General features: G+C 36.3%; 1 protein-coding gene across 5 annotated transcripts in view; it reads left to right on the top strand.

The window, feature by feature from the left end:
* LOC138706170 (uncharacterized) overlaps window positions 1-27,397 on the top strand; it is a 57,919-nt gene that overhangs the window by 27,073 nt on the left and 3,449 nt on the right. Inside the window, exons 1-6 of one of the 5 annotated variants that reach the window (XR_011333919.1) lie at window positions 5,610-5,873; window positions 9,792-9,958; window positions 13,413-13,504; window positions 13,885-14,092; window positions 17,153-17,355; window positions 18,740-19,094. Coding sequence is in view for 4 of the 5 variants with exons in the window: in XM_069835171.1 (XP_069691272.1) it covers window positions 5,740-5,873; window positions 9,792-9,958; window positions 13,413-13,504; window positions 13,885-14,092; window positions 17,153-17,355; window positions 18,740-18,930 (995 nt within the window). In the remaining variant the exon portion in view is untranslated. Of the gene's footprint in view, window positions 1-5,609; window positions 6,015-9,791; window positions 9,959-13,412; window positions 13,505-13,884; window positions 14,093-17,152; window positions 17,356-18,739; window positions 19,095-27,397 lie in introns of those variants that run through there. The other 4 variants (XM_069835171.1, XM_069835173.1, XM_069835174.1 and 1 more) reach the window with 4 other exon arrangements.

Raw genomic sequence — 27,397 nt, 5'->3', positions numbered from 1 at the left:
TTTTATTAAATTCCTCTCAACGTGTTTCTGGTGCAGCTTTCCAAATATGTTTGGAGAGCTTATACATAGTAGTAGTACTGAGTGGCTTGGGGCGGGTTAGAGACGACTTTTCAGCACGTCAGTTCGACAGTGGCCTATTGTGCACCCCGAATTACGGGATGAATGAGAATGAGGTGTACCAGCCCACTAGTTGCATGAGACCCCTCACCCGCTCACCCAACGGCCCCCTACATCCTACGTTTAGTAACAATGTTTTTTGTCAAGCACTTTTCCACGATCGTTCAATTTAAATCGAAACGTTTCACCGAGTTTACCTATCAAATTCTCATATGACATAATGGAGTTTACACTTTTCACAGATCACGGAAAACTGATTTTTTTTTCTTTATCGAACTAAACACACAACCTTCATATATAAACTCAGTACAGAAACTGCAAAAGTACAGTGGTCGAAACAGAAGACTGGCCCCTATTGTAATCGAATTACCAGATTTTAGAAAGAGAAGACGGTAGTTACGCTCTCATTTGCACACAGTGTAGAAATGGCTATTTTATAAGCGATGAGGGGGACGAATCCCAGAAAAGTATGTATTTCATATGCTAGGAAGATGAGCTGACAAGGTAGAAGTTTTCTTGGAAAACCATAAAACTTAATAAGGGTTTCGTATTGTGTTTAAACTTTCAATAGAGGTAGACTAAGTCATTGTCCTCATAACTCCATTTCTTTCTGAAGTGTTTGTGCAAAGATTTTCCCTACGCTAGGTATCTGGTTTACAGTTAGAAAATAACAGTACTATTGTGCTTTTAAGAAAGCAATTTCCGAGAGAGAAATATTGTCGGAATTTTTAGTATGAGTTTGTATTAACAAAATAATAATTAATATCAACTACAACTGATTAATTTTAATCGACTCGATTATTAGATTAAATATTTTTGATCGATTAATTTTACAACAGAAATTGATCGATTAATCGATTAAATCCCACAACACTAATAAATATACTTGGACTTCTCCAGATAGATTCACAAGCAACCACAAAGGTCACATCTTAACAGATAAACGAATACATATTAGAATAGTAGACATTCGAACCTTCAGAGGGGCAGTCTGTAATTCTGACCATTATTTGGTAATTGGAGAATTAAGAGAAAGCCTATCAGTAGCTAAACGAGTAGAGCAACAAGTTAATATTAGAGATTCAATATTCCGAAATTAAAAGATGAGGAAACTAAGTAATATTATCAGGTCGAAATTTCAAATAGATTTGCCAATTTAGAAAGTTCCGACGAAGTTGAAGAGTTAGATATTAATCGTACAAAATTTGTTCAGTATTCTTTTGAGATCGGTGTCGGTTAGAGTTCCCGGGTAGCTCAGTGGTAGAGCGTTGGTACGTTAAACCAAAGGTCCCGGGTTCGATACCCGGCTCCGGAACAATTTTTCCCTCGAAATTATTCAAATCAACTTTACAGGGAGTTATACCTGAAATCTTGATTTGCATAATACACGTCACTGTTCGTTAACAGAAAAACCACAATTTAAGTCACACAGAGTTAGTGTGCACTCGAAGTTGGTTGCTTGACTGTTGTCAGCCCACTTTGAGGTCTGTGGATATAGAGGGAAAAATTGGATCGGTGTCGGTTAGAGTTCCCGGGTAGCTCAGTGGTAGAGCGTTGGTACGTTAAACCAAAGGTCCCGGGTTCGATACCCGGCTCCGGAACAATTTTTCCCTCGAAATTATTCAAATCAACTTTACAGGGAGTTATACCTGAAATCTTGATATGCATAATACACGTCACTGTTCGTTAACAGAAAAACCACAATTTAAGTCACACAGAGTTAGTGTGCACTCGAAGTTGGTTGCTTGACTGTTGTCAGCCCACTTTGAGGTCTGTGGATATAGAGGGAAAAATTGGCTCGGTGTCGGTTAGAGTTTCCGGGTAGCTCAGTGGTAGAGCGTTGGTACGTTAAACCAAAGGTCCCGGGTTCGATACCCGGCTCCGGAACAATTTTTCCTTCGAAATTATTCTTTTGAGAAGTTTAACTTCATTATGTAGATAAAATTATTGAGGATCAGCAATGTGGTATTAGGCATAATAGATCGACTATTGATCACATTTATTTAATTCGACAGATATTGGGGAAAAAATGGGAGTATAATAGTAGGCTACAGACATCAGTTATTCATAGATTTCAAAAAACCATATGACTTTGTTAAGAGAGAAGTTTTATATAACATTCTTATTGAATATGGCATTTCCAAGAAACTAGTTCGATTAATTAAAATATATCTCAGTGAAACATGCAACGGGTCCATATAGGCCAGTTTCTGTCTGACGCTCTTCCAATTCACTGAGGGCTAAGTGAAAAGAAACATGTTTATAACTAGTTACAAAAAAATAATACTAAATAAACCTTAAAAACCAACAGAGTGAATGTGTGCATCTACAAATTATAGATGGTTCTGACATACAACAGGCATTCCGAATCTTCAGTAAAACTGCAATATTTATAGGATCACAAAATACGAATAGCTGTTTACAGTGAACTTGAAAATCATGGGAGTAACTTTATTGATATATATATATAGCAAGCGAGACCCCTCAATTTGGCTGGAACAACATTTCTACTACACCAAAACCACAAGTAAGACTATAAAAATATAGGCTAGTTTATAAAATATTTAATATATAGAAGAATTGTCAATAATTTTGTCATTATTGACAATTCCAAATTGTCAAAGACTGCAGCCATTTTATTTTAATTTGTCTTGCTTTTATCGCCAATACACACTTATTTACAATTGTCAAATTAGTTTATAATACATAAACAATGAACGTTTGGTACGACAGTGAACATAATTTCATCGACACACCTATGTTATAATATTAATTTACATTGAAAATCGACATTAACACGAACATGTGCTTTTGTATCGTAGGCCTCCGCTTGACAGTTATTTACGGTGTTACTGATCCAAGGCTCCAGTTTCCTATGTAGTATACTACAGTCTGTTTTGCTAGTTGTTAGAAAGTTGTTTAAATTTCTTGTCATGCAATTTTGAAATATACAATTATTACAACGAAAGTGATAAATATAATTAGAAAAATGAGTGATTCGGAAGAATGAAGAATGATTGGGAAGAGTGAAGAATGTAGCCTATGTATCAATCTCCAAATGTATGTATGTATGTATGTATGTATGTATGTATGTATGTATGTATGTATGTATGTATGTATCCATGTATCCAATGCCTACCCACTTCATATCACGTGATTCGGCCAAATCTCCAAATGTTGTAATTTCCAATTTAAATAAAAATGTTGTGAATATTTATAATAAATAAATAGTTGGAATTTATGTTTTCAGTATTTCTAATTAGCGTGCTTAAAAGTACTTTTAGGCACGGAAATTTACTTTTAAGCACGCTATTTATGAATGCGGAACTCAATGACTTTTCGATATTAAAATGAGAATCGAAAAGTCATTACGAAACGACTGCCCAAAAAATATTTTAATAAATAGATAGGTACCAAAACCTTTGATAATTTACTATTTTATTTTTTGAATTTCATACCTCCAACCAGTAAAACGTCCATACTTGTGGAGTATCGGTTAGCGCATCTGACCGCGAAATCAGGTAGCCTGGGTTCGAATTTCGGTTGGGGGCAAGTTATCTGGTTGAGGTTTTTCCGAGGTTTTCCCTCAACCCAATATGAGCCAATGCTGGGAAACTATTGGTGCTCGACTCCGGACTCATTTCACCGGCATTTTCATTTCGTTCAGACGCTAAATAACCTAAGATGTTGATACAGCTTCGTAAAATAACCCACTGTTAGAAAAATTTACGAAAATAACATGTGATGTTCGACATACGACAGTATTTTACTAAAAGTAAATTATGCAGCTGATGGGGATAAAATTAATGTTGACTCTGGCAGCGACAAATTAATATCTTTACAGCAGAGGACATGAGTCTCCAAGGGAGGGGGGGGGGTTGATCCCTGGCATCCACCCAGCCAATTCGCATCCTAGTTCCAGTTTCTCGTAGAAATTATCCTGAATAATAATAATAATAATAATAATAATAATAATAATAATAATAATAATAATCTTCTTCCTTTGAAGTATTAGGCCAAATGGCCTGTTACGATCTCACAGTTGAATTTTCAATCCAGCGCTTCTTTGGACGACCGAGAGATCTCTTCCCGTTTGGACGATAGTGGAGCATGACTTTTGGGATTCTATCTCTATGCATGCGATGCAGATGATTTATCCAGTTGTTCTGATAATGTTTTACGTGATTAATTACAGGTTCTAGTTGTAATTCTTCCATTACATCTTCATTGCGTTTGTGATCCCATTTCGTATATCCCGCTGTATATCTCATAAATTTCATTTCATTAGCCGTTATTCTGCTTTCATCTTTCTTCCTCAATGTCCATGACTCATTGCCATAACAAAGTACAGGTCTCGCCAAGGTCTTGTAAAGACGAATTCGAGTATGCCTTTGTACTAGGGAAGGTTTCATAATGTTGTTAAATATTCCCATTGTTTTGGTGTATTTAGAAATTTTCTGTGAGTTGTCTACTTCATCGAAAAAAAATAATTTGTATCCGAGATATGTAAAATAATTTATCCCTTCTAATAGTTTTGAATCTAAACATATTTTGCTAGGCACAGGGTATTTTCCGCAGAAGGCCATAATTTTAGTTTTTTCTTTATTGATTTTCATATCATATTTAATTCCAATTTTGTTAAAATTAAAAATTGAACGTTGTAATTCATCTTCTGAAGATGCCACCAGAGCTAAATCGTCTGCAAAAAGTAATGAATCTAGTTGTAAATGTCTATTGAGTTGTATATATCCATGAGGCAATTGTTTCCATTCTCTAATTATTTGATTCATATATATAATAAACAGCAACGGTGAAAGGCCACAGCCTTATCTTACTCCTGTATGAATGCGATAATTTATTGCCACACCTTACTGCAATTAGATTTGTTTTATAGATATTATATGTTTGCTATAAGTTGTTGTGGAACATGGTCTGTGGCTAATACATTTAATAATTTATTTCTGTTCACCCTATCAAATGAAAGCAATATGTGTTTCTAAGTTGAATTCTCAGTGCTTTTCCATCAATAATTTTAATGTAAAATATCCATCGCAACATGATCTTCCCTTTCGGAAGCCATTTTGTTCTTCTCCGAAAAGTGTTTCATAATGTTTATACAATTTGTTCTTGATTATACTAGTAAAGATTTTATATCCTGCATTTAATAGACTGATCCCTCTGTAGTTGTTGTATGATTTTACGTCTCCTCTTTTGAATATAGGAACTACGATTGATTTTGTCCAACTTGTTGGTACCGGTTCTATAAGAATTTGGAATTTTCGATGCTGGTTGGATCATATCAAATCGCACACTGATAAAAGAACTAACGTTACTAGGTTTCCAATAAGACGAATAATTACTTTGTGTTGTAGTAATCAATAGACATGAATACTTACGAGCAACGCACGTAATACATACAAAACATAACTATGTCAAAGTTCAAGATCTATGATCTTGATTTCACAAGATTTAAAATTGGCGCATTATTTTTCATACGTCGTTGTCAAGATGGCGGATTAGAAGTAGTTATTTGTTGACAGAAATCAGCTGATCATGTGATTCCGAGAGTTCATAAGTTCGCAAACTAAATTAGGAGTCGTGTTTTAGCCCACATTTCTGTAAATGTGTCACATGCTCTACAGGTCATTAAAGAACCAAATCTTCATTATAAATGCACAGCAAATGATACGAACTGAAACTGCAACGAAACTTTTCATCTACACAAATCGCAAGTACTTCAAGCCAAAGAACACAAAGTAAGACATAATAACAGTTATACAAACAGCGGATTTGAAAAGCTTGTGAATGTTTGTGGAGTCATACAACATAAAATTCAAACTATCACTTTTATAAAGTATCTGATATTACAATAACCATTATCAGTGTCATTTGAAAAGGCAAGTATGAAGCATTTACAATTGTTCTGCAAGTAACTTACAGATTATGCAATATTTATACGCTTAAAAATGAACTTTTCAAATGAGGTTACTTTCTTTCCGGTACAAAAGTATTGTATATTAGCCTATATGGTTAGGCTCTTTTCTTTTTCTATATGGTAGATTAAGTTTCTATCTAGCGAACTGCCGCTGCGAGTATTTTCGTAAAAGACAAGTTATTTTCTCTGGAACAAAAAATACAACGCCAAAACGTTAAAGAACTACGACAGCACTGCATGCATTCCACGAGTGATGGACATGACATCTGGTAGAATATGTCTATATAAATAGTATCTTATTTATTTTAATCCTTTATTTCTATTTGGTGTTCACTTTTAAGCATGAGGAAAATAAAACATGATGGCAGTTGTAAACATTTACTTTCATTTTTATCTGTAATTTACAATAATGTAATGATGTGACGGATGTGACAATGGATGAGCCTCAGGTATGAGTAGTAGAAGTAGGCCTATACGTAATTATTTATGAGAATTTTGGATACCTATTTAAGTATCCACAATTTGTAAATAGAATTCAAGCACTGAAGATTACACTCACCTTAATTTCATGCTGAATTATTTATAAATGTAACTTTAAAATTTTTGAGAACTGTGTGACGGACGTGACACATCCAAAGAGTAGGCCTGGTTAAGATCATAATTAAGTTTAACACATTTGAGAAAAATGACCCTAAGTGAAAACAGTATTCTAACATAATACCGGTATTTAAACTTCACTGAATTAAAAATATTGTTAAAGTAGTCATACAGAAAAATTAGTAATACATAAAAAAGTAATTAAGAAGTACGAAGTCTTATTTAAAAGTCATTAAACTTGAAAACTCTCCCGCTGTCCAGTACAACAGGATGTGAAATAATTTTGAGCTGTTCAGATTTGTTGTAGCATATGCTGTCCACATACTGAGGCCATTTGGACACCAGTATCAACCATCACTGAAACTTTAAATTCATTTGGAGAAATGACCCTTACCACTTCACTAGGATTCTTTCTTCCTTCAAGTCACAACAACCCACTATCCGTGTCTAACATTTATCAACAGTTCCACACAGCTTTCCATCTAACTATATCCTGGTTCATTTGAATGGCACTTTCCAAATCATGAGACTCATTCGAAGAATGAACATCTTGGTATCAACGTTTTGGCTTGATGTCTTTTTTATATCATACACAATCATTTCTGATGCACCTGTTTTTCCTTTCAACAAATTATGTGTGTTACATGGTCACAAAAAAGTGACTTTGGTATATCTGACATGATGGACCACTGCTCAGAGAATATTTGTTGATTTTCCAATATTGATTCTATATTGATAAATATAACTGAGATTCATTTAATTTCAGTCTTTGCACAGTCAAATTGGGATGATACTGACACAAACATACATTGTGAAACATGCAGCACATATTTTGGATGAAGTTGATTAAAATAAGACTTTTCTTAGTTACGTTTCCCTGTTACATGATTCTTTATGGACTTAATGACTTAAACCATCTTGTTTGCCTGCTGACTGAACACCGATGCTTCTCAGATAAAAGTCGTAGATTATTTGTTCTTCAGTGATCCTGGGCTTGCTGTATGTAGTGTCACGTTCATCACAAATAAACATGTCACATCCATCACATTGTTTTTCAAAATATAAACAATGTCAATTAAAATACGAAAAGCACCATTAGATACCGGTAGTCCCTGTCAGTGATACAATGAATTTGAAGTATTATTTTACTATCTTCAAAATAATGCCCATAAATAAAACTAATGCTTGATTTTTAGTGACGGACATGACAGCTGAGACAGCCAAACAAGAACCTAATTTAAAGTATCTAAGAAATGCGTACGTGTTTTCATAATTTTTAGAGATCTTATGAAGACACTGTCCTTCAATAATAAAGGGCTCCAGGCAGGTGATTCCTTAGTAATCATGAAATAATCATAGGCAACCCAGCAATAAAAAAATTTACTTGGTGCATACAAAGAGAAACTGCATTAGGATCATGATGAAAAATAACAAAAATACATCTCTAAAAAATATATATATATATTTTTTTTTTTTGCTTTTAGTACTTTATTAAGGAACTGAAGTTGTTTATAGCAATAATTTTCCAGTTTCAAAATTTTACCCACAGGCTCATTTACTCACGGAATGCATGAGTGTACAACATTAGGCTATTTTAAAGGAATTCTGGAGGATGACCACTCCAAGACTTTTTTTAAAATCATAAACGACGATTTTATGCTCGATTTTCGAAAGATAATACGAAAAAAAATTTAGAAATACATAATTTCGACTGTAACCTAACATAACCTATCACAGCCTAAACTAACCTTAACTAAACCAAGGAAAACTAGCTAAGCTAAGCTAGCATAACCTAACCACTCCGCCACCAAGCACAGATTCCAGATTATATCGTGTATAAGTTACAGTAATATTCTTCCACTGAACATCATTTTGTTTAGCATAGGGTAGCTGGCAGTTGCTTCTTAACTTCACACTGTCTCTTTCATGTGTATGGAGTAAGTTTTATTTAATGTATGTGGTACTTCTTCCCATAGTTTTTTCTTCTTACATCTTATTCAATTCAAGCTGTCAATTCGTTTTGGATTTGATTGTACAGTATTATAACTGTCTTCCTTAGAAATGTTTTTTTTTTCTGAGTAAGTTACATCCTCTTGACTTAACATCAGAAAGAAGTATCCTTTTCTGTTACAGAGAGAGCTTGGTAATCCCATCTATTATTCAGTGATCTTGATAATTTCACATAATACGACTTTCTGTTATGTGAATCATTATGCTATGTTCGTATATCGTAAAAGACAGCCCCTTCACATGCCAAGAAGACACTTAAGGGGCATGGAAGTAGAGCCCCATGCTTTCTTGACCTCAGCACTAGAATAAGGTGGTGTGGTTGGCACAGCTTCGACTGCCTTTTACCCCGGGAAAGACCCAGTACTCAATTTGATAGGAGACTGAGTGAACCTTCTGGAATTTTGGCAATGAGAAAATCCATTACCACTTGGGATCGAACCCCAGACCTTCTAGTCCGTAGCAGCTGCTCTACCAACTGAGCTTCCAGTCCGTAGCCAGCTGCTGTACCAACTGGCCACTTGCTTTGAAAATTAAAACATACATGTGTGATTAATTATTAACAAAGTACTTTATTTTATATAAATGATACCTAGGAATAACTGAAGATTTAAGAATTGTTTACTGCAGATAATAATTATTGTTATGTAAATAATAATCATGCTGATTATAACAAATATGAAAAATGCTACAAACCATTTCAGTTTTATTTTACAGTTCTGAAACCTTTATGTCTGGAAAAACAAACATCAAGGCAGAATTACTTAAATTAAAATGAAACTTGTAGTACTAGTATAATGTGAAAAACAAAACAATTTGAAATTAGAGACATATACAATAAGAGTAAATATGTAAGAAGAGACTGGAAGAACATTTGGAAAGAATGACTTGCAAAAGTATACCAAAAAGTGTTAAGCCTACAGGATCTGGCACATGAAACACTGTTAAATCAAGAAGACAAGACATAATCCATGAACATTCATGATGAAGAAGAAGAAGAAGCAGAAGAAGAAGAAGAAGAAGAAGAAGAAAAAGTTATTCATAGAAAACTCGCTTGAGCGTCATTTAATACAATATTTGTAACGTTCTGTGTATGGAGGAATGGTTTTGTTTATAATGTTACTGTGCTTCACAGATTCGTATCTCAAGGGATCACAAAGTATTCTGTCAGCTCAATGACTGCAGCAGAGGGAATCACGTTTCACCAGGTATTTCAGGGGCAGGAGGACCGTTTCCGTGGCATTACTGTAGACTCTTCCAGGGAGCCTTGTGATGCCAGCATGTTCACCAAGAGACTGGAAGGTATACTGTATAGGCTTTTTCTTCATTATATTTGCCAACACCACAGTCCATATCTAATACAGATGATGTATATTAGGCTGCAAATATATTATGATTTCCTATTGCGAGTTGAATTCTGGAAAAACAAACAAGTTTTAATAATATGGTCATTCGTATTAGATCTTTTTATACGTGAAGTAATTAAGCTTATTATATAGGAACTGGTTTAGTTACTCCTGTCACTAAAAATGTTACCATGTTTACATCAAGAATTATGAGATTTACAGAACACGAATAACAAGATGCTGGTATACTGTGTATTTTCAACACTGGAAACTAGATTCTAAAAGCTAGAGGCAGGAGATAATACTTCGGGTTTAAAATCTAACACAGATTAAATCTGTTTTCAACATCATTCCATAGCAAAGAAACAATACACATGTAAACCATTTCCTTTCAGTTGTAAATTATATTTTTTCGTGAGCACATTAACATCATCAATATTTAATATTTGAATCCTTAGTGCTGTAGATTCTGTTAATTCATATTCTATAAAAAAACTTGTATTTTTTAATTATGTAATTGACTATTTAGTGAAGTCCAATTTTTTCGTTTAATTACAATTTTTTTATGTCCCACAACATTCCCCATTCTAGCCACAGGAAATGATTACAGTACTATTCTCGACGTAATTACATCCTGTAGCACAAAGGAAAGGTTCCATATGTTTCTATACACTGAGAGAAGCATAAACATATTGTCCGAACCTTCACTGTTTGAACACCAGCCTTATGTTCAGTCAGGGCTGCTTTTTTTTTTTTTTAATATGTTATAGCCACTGAACTCTGTATTATTTCATTTTTACATGTATTTTAAAATTACCGTACATTTTTATATCATCATAAATTCTGGTGTACTGAGTTGCAAAACTAAATGCTTTCTTTTCCTCGATATGTATGTACGTACCTACCAAATTCTTTTACATCCAGAAATGCAGTAGGCCTATTGTTTATAGTTCTATTTATTTCTTTGTGTTTTTATTTAGAAAGAACTCTTTCAGCTTTCTCAATAATGGAACTGCCTCATGGACAAAGCATAACTAACACACATGGCAAAAACAAAAACAAATTAAATTAAAAAAGAGAACAGGAAAGGTCACAAAAGAGAAATATAGATAATAAACTATAATAAACATAGTAAACAAACTGATTAAACATCCAAACAAAAGTTCTTCCTTGTTAGGAAACAAAGTAGGTACTTTAAAATGGCAAGTGATCTCAGATAGCAGCAAAGGAAACATCATGAATGAAGTCATTGTTCCACTGGAACTTCTTGCAGAAGCTGCCCCTAGCTCCAAGCATTAGCCCTACAACTTCAATGGAGATGAGGTGATATTTCTCTAAATAGTATGGAACTGTGGGCTCATAAATTCTGCATTTTTCTGCGTGGACTTCAGCGGACTATTACTCCTGTGCCTCGAACCTGGCTGTCGGGTCTATGATGTAAGCAGATGTGGAGCCAGTAGAATGGCAAGCATGTCAATTCTCCGACAGAATCCCTCTTGACAGGTGCCACGGACTTCTTTCTGTACAATGAGACCTTTCTTCCTCAAGGCTTCCGCAGTCATGGACCTGATTATGTGATGTCTAGAGTTCCGCAGTGTCTCGCTTAAAGGACAGACACCCAAAACGTGGCCAAGAGCTTCAATTTCACTGACGCAATAACGACATTGGTTTCCGTCTCGAGACCTTCCTGGTATAGCATGTAGCGGACAGACATTAGCTATATTTTAAGAGCTATTCTCCATCACTGCAAGTGAGGCAATCAGTTTGTCGGATCCATTTATTGGCATAAATAAATTCCTAATAGAGGATGATGCCTTTCCCTTTCTGATTTAAAGAACACCAAGATTGAAATGCTCTCTCCCTGAGCTCGTGTCTCAATTTTGTCATACGAAGTGAATCAGAAGAGATACTCTGAAATCCAAGTTTATTTAAACAAACCCCAATTTCATTAGACAAGTTGTGACAGGAGTTTACATGGATGTTTTGGGATCATTGTAAGCTCTCACACGCATTGATATGCTGCAGAAAAGCTTCGCAGCTAGAGTTAAATAGTCTCCAATCCCTTGTATTTTCTGTCAGCATATCGGTGGAAAGCTGGAGTATTTCCTTCAATGTGGTTTTAATGAGAACATCGGCATCAAAAAGAAAAAGAAATTTGACTGGTATTTTATTCAGTAGTGTTGTCTGAAACTGATAAATCAGAGTAGGGCAGATGAAGCTGCATAACACTGAATATTTCTGATGGTGTTGTAATAGAGGAGTTCATGCAAGGATATCTAGTTTGTTCTTTAACTTTTCATACACTTGGCTGGATCAAATACAGTAGAAGTGTGGTAACAAACACCGAGATATTTTATATTTTCTTCAGGGACAATTGAAGTGTCGGCTGGAACAACATTATAAGTTACATTTAGTAAAATTTACAGGAGCTGCAAAATTATGTATACGTACAACGTTATTCTTATAGGGTAGCAAACTTTTGAGCGGACAAATTTCACGTACTGCATTGATGGACAATTGCAAGCCAAAGAGTATAGCAAGGTAACATGACAGACAACATTATTATACGGAAACACGCCAAATGAAAATTTTGTAACTTACAACGTTGTTCCAGCCGACGCTTCAATTGACGGAATTATTTGGCCAGAAATTAAGTCAAGAGATTTATAATTAAGAGATTCTGTGGTTACAGAAATGTATTTACATTTATCTGTATTTATGTGGAGACCAATTTCGTTAAATTTAGTTATGGCAAGTTCAACCAATATTCGTGCTGAATCTTCATTTCTAGCAGTAATTACAGTGTCATTTGCAAAACCTAATGACATTATGTTTGGTAGTCCTGGAGAAACTGAAAAGCCATGCTCTTCCTGCAATTCTTGAGTAGAAGGATATTCCAGAATATGGTTAGTTGATAAGTTACAAAGGGAGGGAGAGAGTGGTGAACCCTGCATAACTCCACTTTTAATAGTATTGGTTGGTTTTGTACATTCCTGTTTCTATTTGAGTTTTATTATCTCTCTGCAGCTCTAGTATTAGGTTTGATAATTCGGAAGCAATCCATGTGCTAGCAAAGTGTTCTGGAGGTGTTTGTAACCCACATTGTCAAAAGTTTTACTCATGTCGAGAAATACTAATGTTACATCTTCCTTCTGAGATTTTGCAGCAACTAAAACCGACTCTACAATTGATGTATTTATCAGGGCATCGAGGGAATTATAAATCCTCTTTGATTTTCACAGACGTTAAATGAAGCCCTCAGACAGTTTACTTCACATTCTATATTAATTTTTTGATTTTGCAGTATAGGATGTTATGCATCTGTATGTCTTAACTGTTATATTAGAGTGGATAATTCAAAGAATGTGTGAACTCTATACTGAAAATCGTCTCTCTTTTTTTTTTTTTAGCCTCACTAATACACTGGGCTGAGAAAAATGTTCGTGGCGTTTGGTTTAAAGTAACTCTGGAGCATGCAGACTGGGTGCCAGTTCTCGCCAAGGTAAGTCAGGTTACCTTAAATGAAATGACTGACGGTAGACTGGAAAGTATTGGGTTAGAATATAAGAGTCCCTTCTGTTTTACTGTTATGCCAGCTTATTTACTGGAAATCTTGAATTTATCTGGAATATTCAGCTAAAGAATAAATAAAAAATAAACATATGCATAAATACATAAATTAGTGATTTAATAGTATTGATGAACAGTGTAAATATCAGCAGAAAGAAAAGGAAATACTGTATTAGCTTTGTAAGTTATTTATTCACTATGGTATTTTGCCTACGGAGATAGTATTCTATCACCAGTCATGAGAGATCGTTTAGAAATGGAAATTGTTGTGCATGAAGTACTTTAAACATGTGTACTTTTTTTTTTTTTCAGAACGATTTTCAGTTCCACCATGCCAAGCCAGGCTATGTGATGATGTATCGTTGGCTGCCCAATGAAGAATGTAACATTCCACCATACGCGCACACAATGATTGGAGTTGGAGCAGTTGTAGTGAACGACTCTGATGAGATTCTAGTGGTGAAGGAAAAATATTTCCTTATTCCACATTGGAAACTTCCTGGTGGCTATGTAGAACCTGGTCAGTGCCCATTATAGAAATTAACTCTCGAAAGATCAACAATGCAACCATTAAAGAATTTTGTTCATACATTCTAGTTACCTTATGATAGCATGGCCTGCCAAAGTAGTGTGCAACTTGACAATGGATCACAGTCCTGCCATCTACCCGCAATATGCGGAACTCGAATCACGCAAGTGAAGTGGGTAGGAAAAAAAACACACATTCTCTTTCTCAATCCTTCTCCCCCTCCCCCCTCTCTCTAGTTATTTTGGTTGTTCAAAAAGTCTCTGCATAGAAGGGAAAGCATTAAGAATATAATTTATCAGAGTGCAGTAACAAATTTTGTGAAGGTTTTTGAACATGAGGCCATATCATAGGAAATATGGATATGAAAACTATTTTTTCGAGTCAGTTGTCATAAAATTATAAGTGTACTCTTTCTTATAACGTGCTCACTTTCACCACTGTTATGGAAACATTTAATTTTATGCAACTATCGAATTTATTACAGTCACTGCCATAATAAACTACTGGTGCTGCTGCCACCGCCACCACCACCACCACCACCACCACCACCACCACCACCACCACCACCACCACCACCACCACCACCACCACCACCACCACCACTACTACAGGAAAGATGTCTTGGTTATTCTACTTTAAAAATGAAAGCTTTGCTATTGAATTTCTGTATGTATTAATATATTTTTCAGACTTAATATAAGATTTAATGGTACTTAGTTACTTATTGGCATTGCACACCAGAGACGTGTATTCAAATCGCGGTGAACCCAAGGAGAATTTGCCATGGTAAAGAGGCCTGTGTTCAAATCCTGGCGAACCCAAGGGGAATTTGTCATGTTAAAAGATAGTGGTTAGGGCAAGTTTTCGTGAAGTATTCTCATTTTCTGTATTATCATAATCACCAACATCCTTGTGTAATGTAGGTTGTACATGGTGACGACAGATAACGTCTATAATGGCAAAGTAATCTACAGTTTTGGTGCATTATGCCTAGAAGAGAATACTTAAGTCACTGATGAAAATCAAAATACTAGTACTTCGTATTGAGGGAAATATATGTATTCATTTATGCAGTATTTCATCAGCACGTCCCTATGTTCCTTAAGTGAATTGTGTCTGTTCCCTCTGCTCAGGAGAGATCGTTGTATTCGTCTATATGGTTAATCTAAGAAACGACACCATGTGGATACCATGTAACTGTTCGCTCCAATGTTCGAGAGTTCAAACAAAACTGGGAGACCCTCTCATAGATTTGCTGAATAACCTCTGCAGTTGAAAGCATCATTAAATAAAATACTAACGCTGTAAGGAACAGTTCATTTTATTTAGCATTTTACCTGGTAGAAATAAGGCCATCAGGCCTTCTCTTCCTTTCTACTAGGGGAACAAATGCAGACGTAGATTCAAGTACTCAGTTTTGTCAACAAGATAATGGTTATGAACACTAGTGTCATATGGAATTCGTATTTTTAACTCAGATAAGTTACGGATTCAAGTAATGCAGGTCCAGAGCTGACTAAAGATGATGGATTTCGCATATGAAAAGATTTAAAATACCGGTACTTCTTCCTTAAGGGGGGGGATGAAACTATGGGACATACATCATACTAAAAAAATTTACGACATTTTGCTGTCCTATTTTAACGTGCAGATAGTTCTTCCATCTAACACCTGATGAAGTCCTTTTAGTACCTTATAGTAAGAGAGAAATTTGTTTATTAACAACAAGAGGCGCCCTGAATAAGGGTTCGTAGATCGGCCTACTAATCCATTCATAATGAATAATGATCAAAAACAATAAAATTATGTGATAAAATAAAAAGAAAACAATAATTAAAAATTCCTCCTAGTCATTATCCTCGCCTATTGTCCGACATAAGAGGGTAATGAATTGTGCCTTAAAGCTGAAAAAGATGATATTCGCTGTTTTCTAATGACATCAGGCTTCTGAAATTCCAATAAGAAACTGATCATATTTCTTCATTTTCTGATTAAACAACATTTACGCTACATATTGGCAGATGGCCTTGTTCATAGCTATGTTGGCTTTATTCCCCCCTCTTTTGCATGCTATTATTGCTTGTTTTCTTAGTTTTTGTGGTGTTTATTCCATTACTATTGTATCAAGGGCCGCTTTTTCCCTTGAGAGTTATCTAGTGATTAATGTTATATTTTGTGTCTCATGTTCGTATAAGAGGGATGAAGTTACAGGAGAATGGAGAAAGTTACACAACGCAGAACTGCACGCATTTTATTCTTTACGAGACAAAATTAGGAACATTAAATCCAGACATTTGAGATGGGCAGGGCTCGTAGCATGTATGGGCGAATCCAGAAATTCATATAGAGTGTTAGTTGGGAGGCCGAGATATAGATGGGAGGATAATATTAAAATGGATCTGAGGGAGATGGGATATGATGGTAGAGACTGGATTAATCTTGCACAGGATAGGGACCAATGGCGGGCTTATGTGAGGGCTGCAATGAACCTGCAGGTTCCTTAAAAGCTATTCGTAAGTAAGTTCGTATGAGATATTTGGTTGATATTAATGGTAGTTTGGTGTTCTTTATTGGTTCCTTTTTGCCAGTTGCTTCGTGGCTTTACTCTTTTCAAGTTGTGTGTATAACGGGACTCATTGGACGTATATGTTTTATATCATATTTAGTGTTATTTCCAGTTTTTATTTTTTCTCTATGTTATGATCTCTTCTTTGATGTTACTGCTTGAAATACAGCTTTGGAATTGCATTAAAAATACAGTGTTACTGAAGAGATGTGGTCTATGTAGTAACTGTATAGTAAAGCTCTTAGTTTATCGTATCTGAAAGGATTATAAAATGACCAAACTTGTATCAATATATTAATGTTGTTATTCTTGGCATATAATGAGGATTTATGACAACTACATCAATTAAACATTGGTAAACAGAAATAACCATACGATCTTAGCACAGTTTGGAAACCAAATTGTGAGTCAAATTCGACAGCTTGCCTAATTATAAATGCCAGTGATAGATTAAGCATTGTTTAATTAGTTGATATTCCATTCAGGTGAGGACATTGGGGATGCAGCCATTCGAGAAGTGTACGAAGAAACCAATGTCAGGACAGAGTTTCAATTCCTTGTCTCTCTACGACACACACATAGTGGCATGTTCAAGTGTTCTGACATATATTTTGTTGTGGGTCTCAAACCTACTTCTGAAGAAATCAACAAATGCAATCGAGAGATTGCAGCCTGTGAATGGATGAAGGTACTTAAGTAAAATATTTTATAATTCTTTATGCATTTAACATTAATAATCTTATGTTCCAAATGTATATCTATACAAGAAGTGGTCGTAATTATGTTTTGTCAGACGTATAAGGAATTTGCTTGAATATTTAGACTTCCCCTTTTGAGCCAGACGAAGACATCATGTATTATATCATTCTACAAAAAGAGGCTATGTTATATACTACTGACTGTTGGGATGTAATAAGTATTATTTAAAGATAATAATTTAATAAGAATTCTAAATTCGGATATCTCATTGGATTTTAAACAAATTCGTAATTATTTCTCGTAATTTTAGGCAGAAAAATATACAGAACACTATTAAATATTTATATGACTATTGTGATGGCGAATGTAGAAGCTGGAAGTTTTTATTGACCTTCTTGTGTATATTAAAGAATTCTTAATTATTGTTTCTGAATATAATTATTGCTGTCACAAAGAAAGAACCAACGACTTTTTTAACTCCCTTCTGCTCATTACCCTCATTCATCAGCCAATAGGAACTGGATTCTTTACTTGTTCTTTTGGCACCACAAAGCAAGTGCCTTAGTTCAGTTGTTGTCGTAGTATTGTAAATGCTTCCTTTCGGGGTTATCAAAAATGAATACAAAATACCTGCCTGCCTCTGTGATGAGGGAAGGCGAATTGCTGGTCCTGTACCTTCTACATGTTTCACTAGAGACATCAGAAGTCTATTCTTTCGTTGCAATATTAATAATGTATTATTTCCCGATGTTTATTTCTTTTATTAATACGAATGTTTTGAAGAATAACTCCTGAATTTTCTATTCAAATTTTTGTTTTATATGATTTTTACGTGTAACATTTACAAAATAAGAATATGCATCAGATTTCATAATTCAAAACGGCCACTACCAGATAATAAAGAAAGGACACTGCAGTTTGTCGATATTGCAATTACTCATATTTTCAAGCAAATAAAAGTAACTAAGAAACTGTCAATTACTTACAAGCAAGCAGAAATAGGCTACATTTGCTTTTAAGAGTAAATAAATATTTATAAAGGCCCTAGTAAATTTTATTTTGAACTTGTATATTTTAACTTTATTATCTTACTTCGTGTGTCAGAATAGTCACAGATTTTGTGATATTTCACACTACTGTACTAGTGGTAAATATTTAAAAATGGAACTGAAGTTATTGTGCATTACGATAGTGTATCTAAGGATATGCAAATTATTACAAAATCTAAATTTCACTTGCGGTTGTAATACTGATATTAGTATATTTGTTTTTATATCCTCTTTCAAAAAGTAAATTCAAATTCAATTAGATTCTGAAATTTAAATTATGGTAGTATTTCCTATTTTACTATTTTTTTCATATCGTGTTTTCAGATTGAAGAATTTTTACAACATCCAAATATTACTGATGCCAGTCGTTTCTTTCTGGGGAAGTATCTAGAATATAAAAAGAATCGGTTGCCCATTGTGTGTACAAAAAGTATTCATCCCCTGTTAAACAAGCCACAATGTGTGTACAGCATTGGCAGCAGTACAGATGCAGGTTACAAGGACAGAAGCAAAATGTAAGATGAAATACCGCTACAAAATAGTGATGTTGGCTTTCATGGAAGCACCCAAATTGTGATCCAATTACAAATGGTGACAGTGATTATATAATACCTTCGAAAGACTATATAGATAATTCAATAATTTACATTCTGTCATCAGTTTCATCTCATAAGATCTGGTAAATATTGGCAAGATACTTGAAATATTCTATGGCTTCGTATACTGTAAAACTTGCAAGTGTTTTTAGTTTTTATTACATATTTCGATTATACTTGAATAAATATTCGAAATATTAAACCATAATTATTCTCTAATCTTGATGGTTAATTATCCAAATAAAACCATTAATATCTTCTGATACTTGTCATATTGAAAAAAACTGGCATGTTAAAACTAGTAAATATAAGAAACGAAAGTACGACAGATATAGCATTATAAAGATTTTGTATTTGGCAACCATGTATTGAGGTTTAATTTCTCCGACATTTTGAAACTATTGAATGTATCACAGGATGCCTTCTTTGTTGAGTATATCACGTGACAGTTGCCTGTTATGGTAATGTCTGTCTGTCTGTCAGTCAGTAAATTGTATCTGGCTTTCATGATGAAAGTATATGTACAGCCTTAGAAAAAAGTTTTGTCGCACAGATACTTTATAACTTCCGAGACAGTGTGTCTGATCAGAGGACGAGCAACCTGGTTCACAAGAGAGGGACTAGTTGAGGTAATACAATTTTTTTTTTTTTATTATTCCTATTTGTCGATTGAAATATCATTACAAATAATTTATCAGCATATCAATAACAACCTCATAAAATTACTTACAAAAACACCCCCAAAAATAATATACACTTATGAAAAAAAAAAAAAAAATTATTGGATTAACAATATTTTTACCGTTACAATTACACATATATAAACACTAAATATAAACATTTACATAGAGATAAAAAATTTTACAGGAGAAAAAGTTCGTCCAAAGGGCTGGACTCTGGAAGAGTACCCAAAACGCTCATTGCATTTCCGCGTTGAACAGCAATACTTAAGCGTTGACGCAAATAAGTAGTGCAACGGCAATCACCAGTAATGGAGATCAAAATTTAGCCGATTTGAGATACCAAAACTTTAGCGTCATGACTCCAAGGACGGAAGGTCTCCACAGCAAATGGGACAAAGATATAATTGTCTAAAGATGATCATATTTATTGACTTTCTTCTTCACGGCTAATTTAGCAGCAGATGCTGCTTGTCTGGAGGTATTCGGCAAGTGAGATGGAGCTAGAGTGTCAACGCAAGTGGAGTCCCAAATTAAAGATTTTCCTCTAGACCATGGAATTAAGGTAAGACCATCGGGTCGTTTACCATCTGCGCGACTAATACCTGGTGGTTCCAAAAGAAGTCAGAGATTAGTTTTGTTTTGTTGTATGTCTGATCATGAGCACTGTCTCCTTTCTGAAACTTATAAAGTATCTGTCTGACAAAATTTTTTCTAAGACTGTACCTCTTATTTACAGCAGATTCTCGAAATGATGAATTTGTTCCCTTATGTGTGAAGTACATTTAGATTTAAACTTCCTTCACACATAAAAGCCACACGAATTAATATGAATTACCATGAGCCCGAAATGTAATAACAAAAGGGTTTAGGAATTGCCATCATTGAATAATGAGCAATGTATGCAGTAGCATTATCATTTAAAAAAATGCATAGGTAATTATTTTTTTCCTTGGTTAATTTGCGAAATGTGGAGTAGAATGACAGAATCAAAATACATAGTTCCGGAAAGTCAAACATTAAAATTTGATATGAATGTATGGTTGCAAAATCCAAAATCTTTACAAGCCACTACTATGAAAGGGTCAAATCTGAGTATTGATTTTATATGGGAATATAAAGCATTGCAATCTCTAGACATACCATAAATAAATCGTCAGTTTACAAGAAAAACACATTAAGTAAAAATTACTTCTGAAAAAAAAAAAAAAAAGGTGTATGTAATGTACATAAAGTATGTATACACACTTAGAATTAGAAAATTAAGTGCACATAAAGAGAAGCAACTTACTAAAAATATTTTGAGGATTCAGTGTTGTCAAGAGCTTCCAAAACGCCTTTTTCTCAGAGGTAATATTTTTTACTTAATATATTTTGCTTGTAAGCCGACGAAATTATCATTTACGTAGGTGTGATGAGTGATACACATACCTCACGTAATATCATAAAATTACACTTCAACATTTTCTTTTTCATTATGGAACACATAATTTTACAATTACAGAAAATGGAGTGAAAATGAAGTGGCTGACCATGATAATATTGTAACTTTTATACAAAACAACAATAATTCCTTTCTACAATTCACTTTAAACGCTCTCGTCAACAATGAGATTTCCACTCTACACAGTAACACAGTATTCGTTAGTGCACTCCACAGACGACAATGACAATTTACTTGTATTATTGAGGACAACAATGTACTGCTAATCTTAACTAATGTTCACAAAGCACTATTTACAAATCAGAACAGTCAGTTCTCAGGTCACAGTTCGTTTGCCTTTGCTAGTTCTTCTAGCTCAGTCGCTCGAGTTCACAGTATCTCGAACCCCAGACCTTCAGAGACGATCCGCTGAACTTCGAACTCAGGTTCCCCAACTGCGGTCCACTGCACTCGAACTCAGGTCTTCGGATGCTCACACAGTTGCGGACACACACTCAAGTCGAACTCCGTTACACAAGACTGGCTGGCTTGCTGTCCACTGACTGTAACAACACTGACTTACTGACTGACTGCTGTTCACTTGTGTCTTCTCTTTTACAACCAAACCATAGTTTCTGGAGAGTTCGCGATCTCGAATAATCTCGGTATCTCCCATCTCTGCCGCGGTCGCTCTCTCTCCTCTCTCCACCACAGCACATGCCCCAGGAAACAGATGCGCGCGCAACCTGCCTGTCACGGCCGACTTAGCCCTTCCTTCGCCGGTCGTGAGATCGAATCTCACGCGGCCGTCACATTGCTCCCTCCTTAAGACTGGCCATCCCGGACAGTCCCTTGGTAGGCCGCTAGTCGGTCCAACGTTTGGGGTCCTCCAGCTGCTCCCTCCTTATGGTGGTGTCACCCCATCCTGGGCTTGGCTGGGCAGCGATACTCGTACTGCGTGGGCGCCATCTTGCTTTTCCACTTGGCCCTCCAAGGAGAGCTCGCTGGCCACAGGTTGGTCTTCGGCGTCGATCAGGAACATTTCATCCCGACCAAGACGGAGTATACGGCACTGGACGTCCACCATCGCATCGAGTAACCGCATGGCGTCGAGTCCCAGGACGACGTCCTCGGTGATGTTGGCGACGAACACCCACATCTCCAGTTTCCTCTTCCCCAAGGTCAGATCCAGGAAGACCTCTCTCTGGATGGGCAAGCTCTCGCCCGAAGCAGTCCGTAGCTCGTATTGGCGCAGCGGCGTCCTCCCAGGTAGACCACGCACGACGTCTGGTCTGGCGATAGTGAGCATTGCCCCGGTGTCCACCAGTACTCTGCATGGACGGCCTTTTATCCGTCCTTCAGCAATGAGCCCATCGTCGCATCTTCTGTTAACCGTCTTTAAGATCAGCCGAGGGGATGGTGATGACGGTGCCGACGTGCCCCTCATCACATCGGCCCCTTTTAGTTTTCCTGTTTGTGACCAGATCGGTCACAGTCCCTCCTCAGGTGTCCACGTTCGCTGCAGGACCAGCAGGTGGGCACTCCTCGTCTTCGTCGCTCGGGTGATTTCGGTTGATGCTCCTCAATGTCAGCCGCCGCAACGCTCCTAATCCGGTGCGATGTCGAGACGTTCGCCATCAACTTTGCTGCCTCCATTCTTAGGGCCGCCGTCAGAGCTGCGTTGATGGTGCGATGCTCTGCCAAGAGTAGCTGTTGTCTAATTTCGGGGTTTCAAACTCCGCTGCCAAAGGTGTAGGCCGCCTCTCCAGCGATGAAGTCAGTAGGTAGGCCCCTAAGGGCCTTATGGGCCAGTTGTTCCACCGCCATCGCAAATTCTTGCAGGGACTCACCTGACTGTTGGACCCTCGTCTTCAGTTGGGTCCTGAATGCTGCCGCAAGTTGATGGTCACCATAACGTCCCTCCAAGGCTGCCATTATCTCAGCAGCTGTCCCATCTTCTGGAACACTGTGAAGAATCTCCAACGCCTGTCCCTGAAGCGCGGCCAGCAGCTGAGTAGTTTTCTCTGCTGGCGTCCACCCATTGTGCTCTGCGATGGCCTCGAACTGGCTATGGAATATCGCCCAAGACGTCGTACCGTCGAACTTCGGCGTCTTGACGTTGCAATGTCTGGCTGAAGGCGATGGTTCCACAGGGCCACTATGTGAGGTCCTCAATTCTGTCGCCGATTGTTGCATGGCCTGTTGAACTTCCTCGGCGATTATCCGTTTCTGTTCTCTAGCCTGACAATCCACTAACGCGAGGATGTGCTTGTTTTCTTGAGCATGTTGGTCCATTAACACACTTGTCTGCTCCTGACAGTGCTCGAGAGTGCGAATTTTGCTGTCAAACTGGTCTATGTCCTGTCTCAATTCGGCTACTGTCTCGTTTATAGTTGTAAAATTCTTGTTTAGGTTGTCAAAATCGGCTTTAAGTTCGTCTTTCACGATGACAATTCCATCTACATGGGCCGAAACGCTTCCAATTTGCGTAGTGACGTCATCTTTCACTCCGCTTATGTCGCCTTTCACTTCACTTATGTCGTTCTTCACCTCACTAACATGTTTGTTCATTTCCTTGATGGCTTCCAGGATCTGCTGTAGGTTCTCCATTATGTCGATATCCCACTTCTGACACCAGTTGTAACTTTTATACAAAGCAACAATAATTCCTTCCTACAATTCACTTTAAACGCTCTCGTCAACAATGAGATTTCCACTCTACACAGTAACACAGTATTCGTTAGTGCACTCCACAGACGACAATGACAATTTACTTGTATTATTGAGGACAACAATGTACTGCTAATCTTAACTAATGTTCACAAAGCACTATTTAAAAATCAGAACTGTCAGTTCTCAGGTCACAGTTCGTTTGCCTTTGCTAGTTCTTCTAGCTCAGTCGCTCGAGTTCACAGTATCTCGAAGCCCAGACCTTCAGAGATGATCCGCTTAACTTCGAACTCAGGTTCCCCAACTGCGGTCCACTGCACTCGAACTCAGGTCTTCGGATGCTCACACAGTTGCGGACACACACTCAAGTCGAACTCCGTTACACAAGACTGGCTGGCTTGCTGTCCACTGACTAACAACACTGACTTACTGACTGACTGCCGTTCACTTGCGTCTTCTCTTTTATAACCAAACCATAGTTTCTGGAGAGTTCGCGATCTCGAATAATCTCGATATCTCCTGTCTCTGCCGTGGTCGCTCTCTCTCCTCTCTCCACCACAGCACATGCCCCAGGAAGCAGATGTGCGCGCAACCTGCCTGTCACAGCCAACTTAGCCCTTCCTTCGCCGGTCGTGAGATCGAATCTCACGCGGCCGTCACAATATTTTTGAAAATATTGGAGTGCAAGAGGTCAAATGACTTTATTGTCAAACGCCTGGCATTAGAAAACAACAACAACAATTACAGAAAATAAATTATAAGAATATACTTTCATAACTTGTAATCAATTTTTTTTTCAAAGAAAAAAAATCCGTAATAAGGGATATGAAGCTAACAACAGAAAATCTCTGTGATATATTCCAAAATATGGTATTGTTGCTTCTCATTATTTAAACTTTGTGACGTCCTGAAAAGACGATCCTTATTATAGAGTGAGTGTGTGATAGAATAAGAAAAGTGTTATGCAACAAAACAAGACAAAATACTCAAAATTTTGTAAAATGACAGTTCCATTCTTGACAAATTGAGAGGAGAACTGATGTCGGGGAAGGGGGGGGGGAGGAAGGACTCAAAAAAGTTCTAGATCTTATAAGTGTATGTAGTTTGATCAAACCAAACATGGATTGATTGACCTTATTGAAGGTAGCTTGTTCACACATGCGGTCAGGTGTAGAGAAATGCAAAATTATTTTCTTTAATCTGCTATTAATGTCATTTTACATACTGTAGGGTGAACGAGATATAAATTTAATATACCATTCATAGAACAGTGATTATTCTTTTATGACAAATGAGTAAATTGACACAAATTTTATCGAAAACTAAAAATTTGATACAAAATGATGTGCAACATCAAGAAAACAGCTTTTAATACTCTGCATTGTAAGCATGTACTCGTAATTTAATAAATTATATAGTGATTTTATAGACGTTTTTTGAAATTGTGTGTTTTTTCATGAACAACACAGTTACTGCTTTTCTTTTAAAATTGTTGCAGCAATGGAATTAACTCAGAACAGAATCTACGTTCACATGAATATTTTTACTCAAAAATGTCATGAGGAAAAGGCTGTGTATATACCAGTATAACTTGGTGTTCTTATTTTGTGCATCACATTCCTTAACATAAAATTAGGCACGATTTATGTAATGGAATGACTAAAATGTATAGCTTTAACATTGTGTAGAAAACTACGGTCGTGTGTTCGAATCCTATCTAGGACATGGATGTTGTCTGTTTTTTAAAATATGTCCTGTATTATATCAGGTGGAGACACGTTTGTCATGGTGATCTCATATGACAGGCATCTCATCATATGTCCGATTAATGTTAGGTAGAGAAAGACTAAATATAGGCTTAGGGGGAACCCAGAAAATAGGTAAGCACTGAGCATATGCAGTATGTTATAACTGGAACTTGGAAAATTCAGCTGGTCGAAATTTTGTTTTTGGGTCTGTACATAGAAGATTGCAGCTCAGTACATTTTCTTTAAGATAATTTCTACAAGAACATTTAGCGAGTGATTCTGACGTTTGTGATTGATAGATGACAGTTTTTTATATCTAAGTCCTGCTAGGCTTATAAATTCATAAAACTTCAGGAATGTAATTAGACGAGGTGGTCTATTTCGGAAAATTAATATTTATGAAATATTACATAATTCTGTATAATCTTCTTTTCACTCTCGACCAGTACTCGTAGATAGTTCAGAATGTATAGAGATGATCTGTATTAAGTCATTCTTGTAGCATGTTGCATCCAGTTATATTCATATTTTATTGATTTTGTCGAAAATTAATGTAATTTATAGCTATTGTAAAATTCCATTACTTCTTTTGTAACAAAAAATATCTAGCAGTTATCCTGAGAAATCCTCTCTACTGTGTTTCATTACATTTTCAGTTTCAAGGTTGTGCACTAATCGTTACTTGTTTAAAACCCTACGCTCTTATGCTGAATAATTCAGTGATGGGGCTGCCAACTTGAAGCCTTACAGATAAACTTTGAAATGACAGTAACTCCATTTCAATTATAACATTTATTCTGCTGTGATACTGGCTTTATTGTTCCATCAGTTATGTGCCACGTCTTCTGACACCTAATGCACTTCGAGCCCATCTATTTCTGTGATTTCCTTAGTGCAATCTTCTTGTCACATCTTCATTATTTTCGTATTTTTCTTCTGATACACTAAAACTTGTTTTAATTATTGTGCATCATTCATAGTGGATTGGTTTGTCATCTCTGACCACAGTATGAATCACACCCATGCCATTATCGATTTTTTAGCTGCTTGTCTCCAATAAACATCTTGGTAGCTGATGTTATTTTTGTTATACTGTATTTTAAAATATTTTAATAATGAACATAATAACAAAGCCTTATTTCTTTACTTAAATTTCAGTGGTAATGAATATACATACATACATACCAGTACATACATAAGGGTTCTGCCCATGGGAAAGTCTTTCACTGCAAACCCAATATTCTCCAATCTTTCTTATTTTCCGCCTTCCTCATAGTCTCCACATATGAGCCACATATCTTAATGTTGTCTATCATCTGATATCTTCTTCTGCCCTGAACTCTTCTCCCATTCACCATTCCTTCCAGTGCATCCTTCAGTAGGCAATTTCTTTTCAGCCAGTGACCCAACCAATTCCTTTTCCTCTTTCTGATCAGTTTTGGCATCATTCTTTCTTCACCCACTCTTTCCAACACATCGTCATTCCTTATTCTGTCTGCCCACTTCACACGTTCCATTCTTCTCCATATTCACATTTCAAATGCTTCTATTCGTTTCTCTTGACTTTGTCGTAATGTCCATGTTTCTGCCCCATACAATGCACACTCCACACAAAGCCTTCACTAGTCTCCTCCTTAGTTCTTTTTCCAGAAATCCGCAGAAGATGCTCCTTTATCTGTAATGAACATAACAAGGGGGAAAATTGGGAGGGGTACCAGTATCTTTGCAAGAGATCCCCGGACTAATGCAATGGCTATGTGAATTCCAAGTTGTCTCAGATACTGCACTCCACTGAAAGGACTTCGAAAATTTTTGAGAAAGTCCAATATTTGTAGGATACATTACAAATTAGTAGAATACTATTG

This window comes from Periplaneta americana, chromosome 9 (genome assembly GCF_040183065.1).
Source record: "Periplaneta americana isolate PAMFEO1 chromosome 9, P.americana_PAMFEO1_priV1, whole genome shotgun sequence".
NCBI classification, from domain to species: Eukaryota; Metazoa; Arthropoda; class Insecta; order Blattodea; family Blattidae; genus Periplaneta; species Periplaneta americana.
Note: the sequence above shows the minus strand (reverse complement) of the source record. Positions and strands in the feature narration are given on the sequence as shown.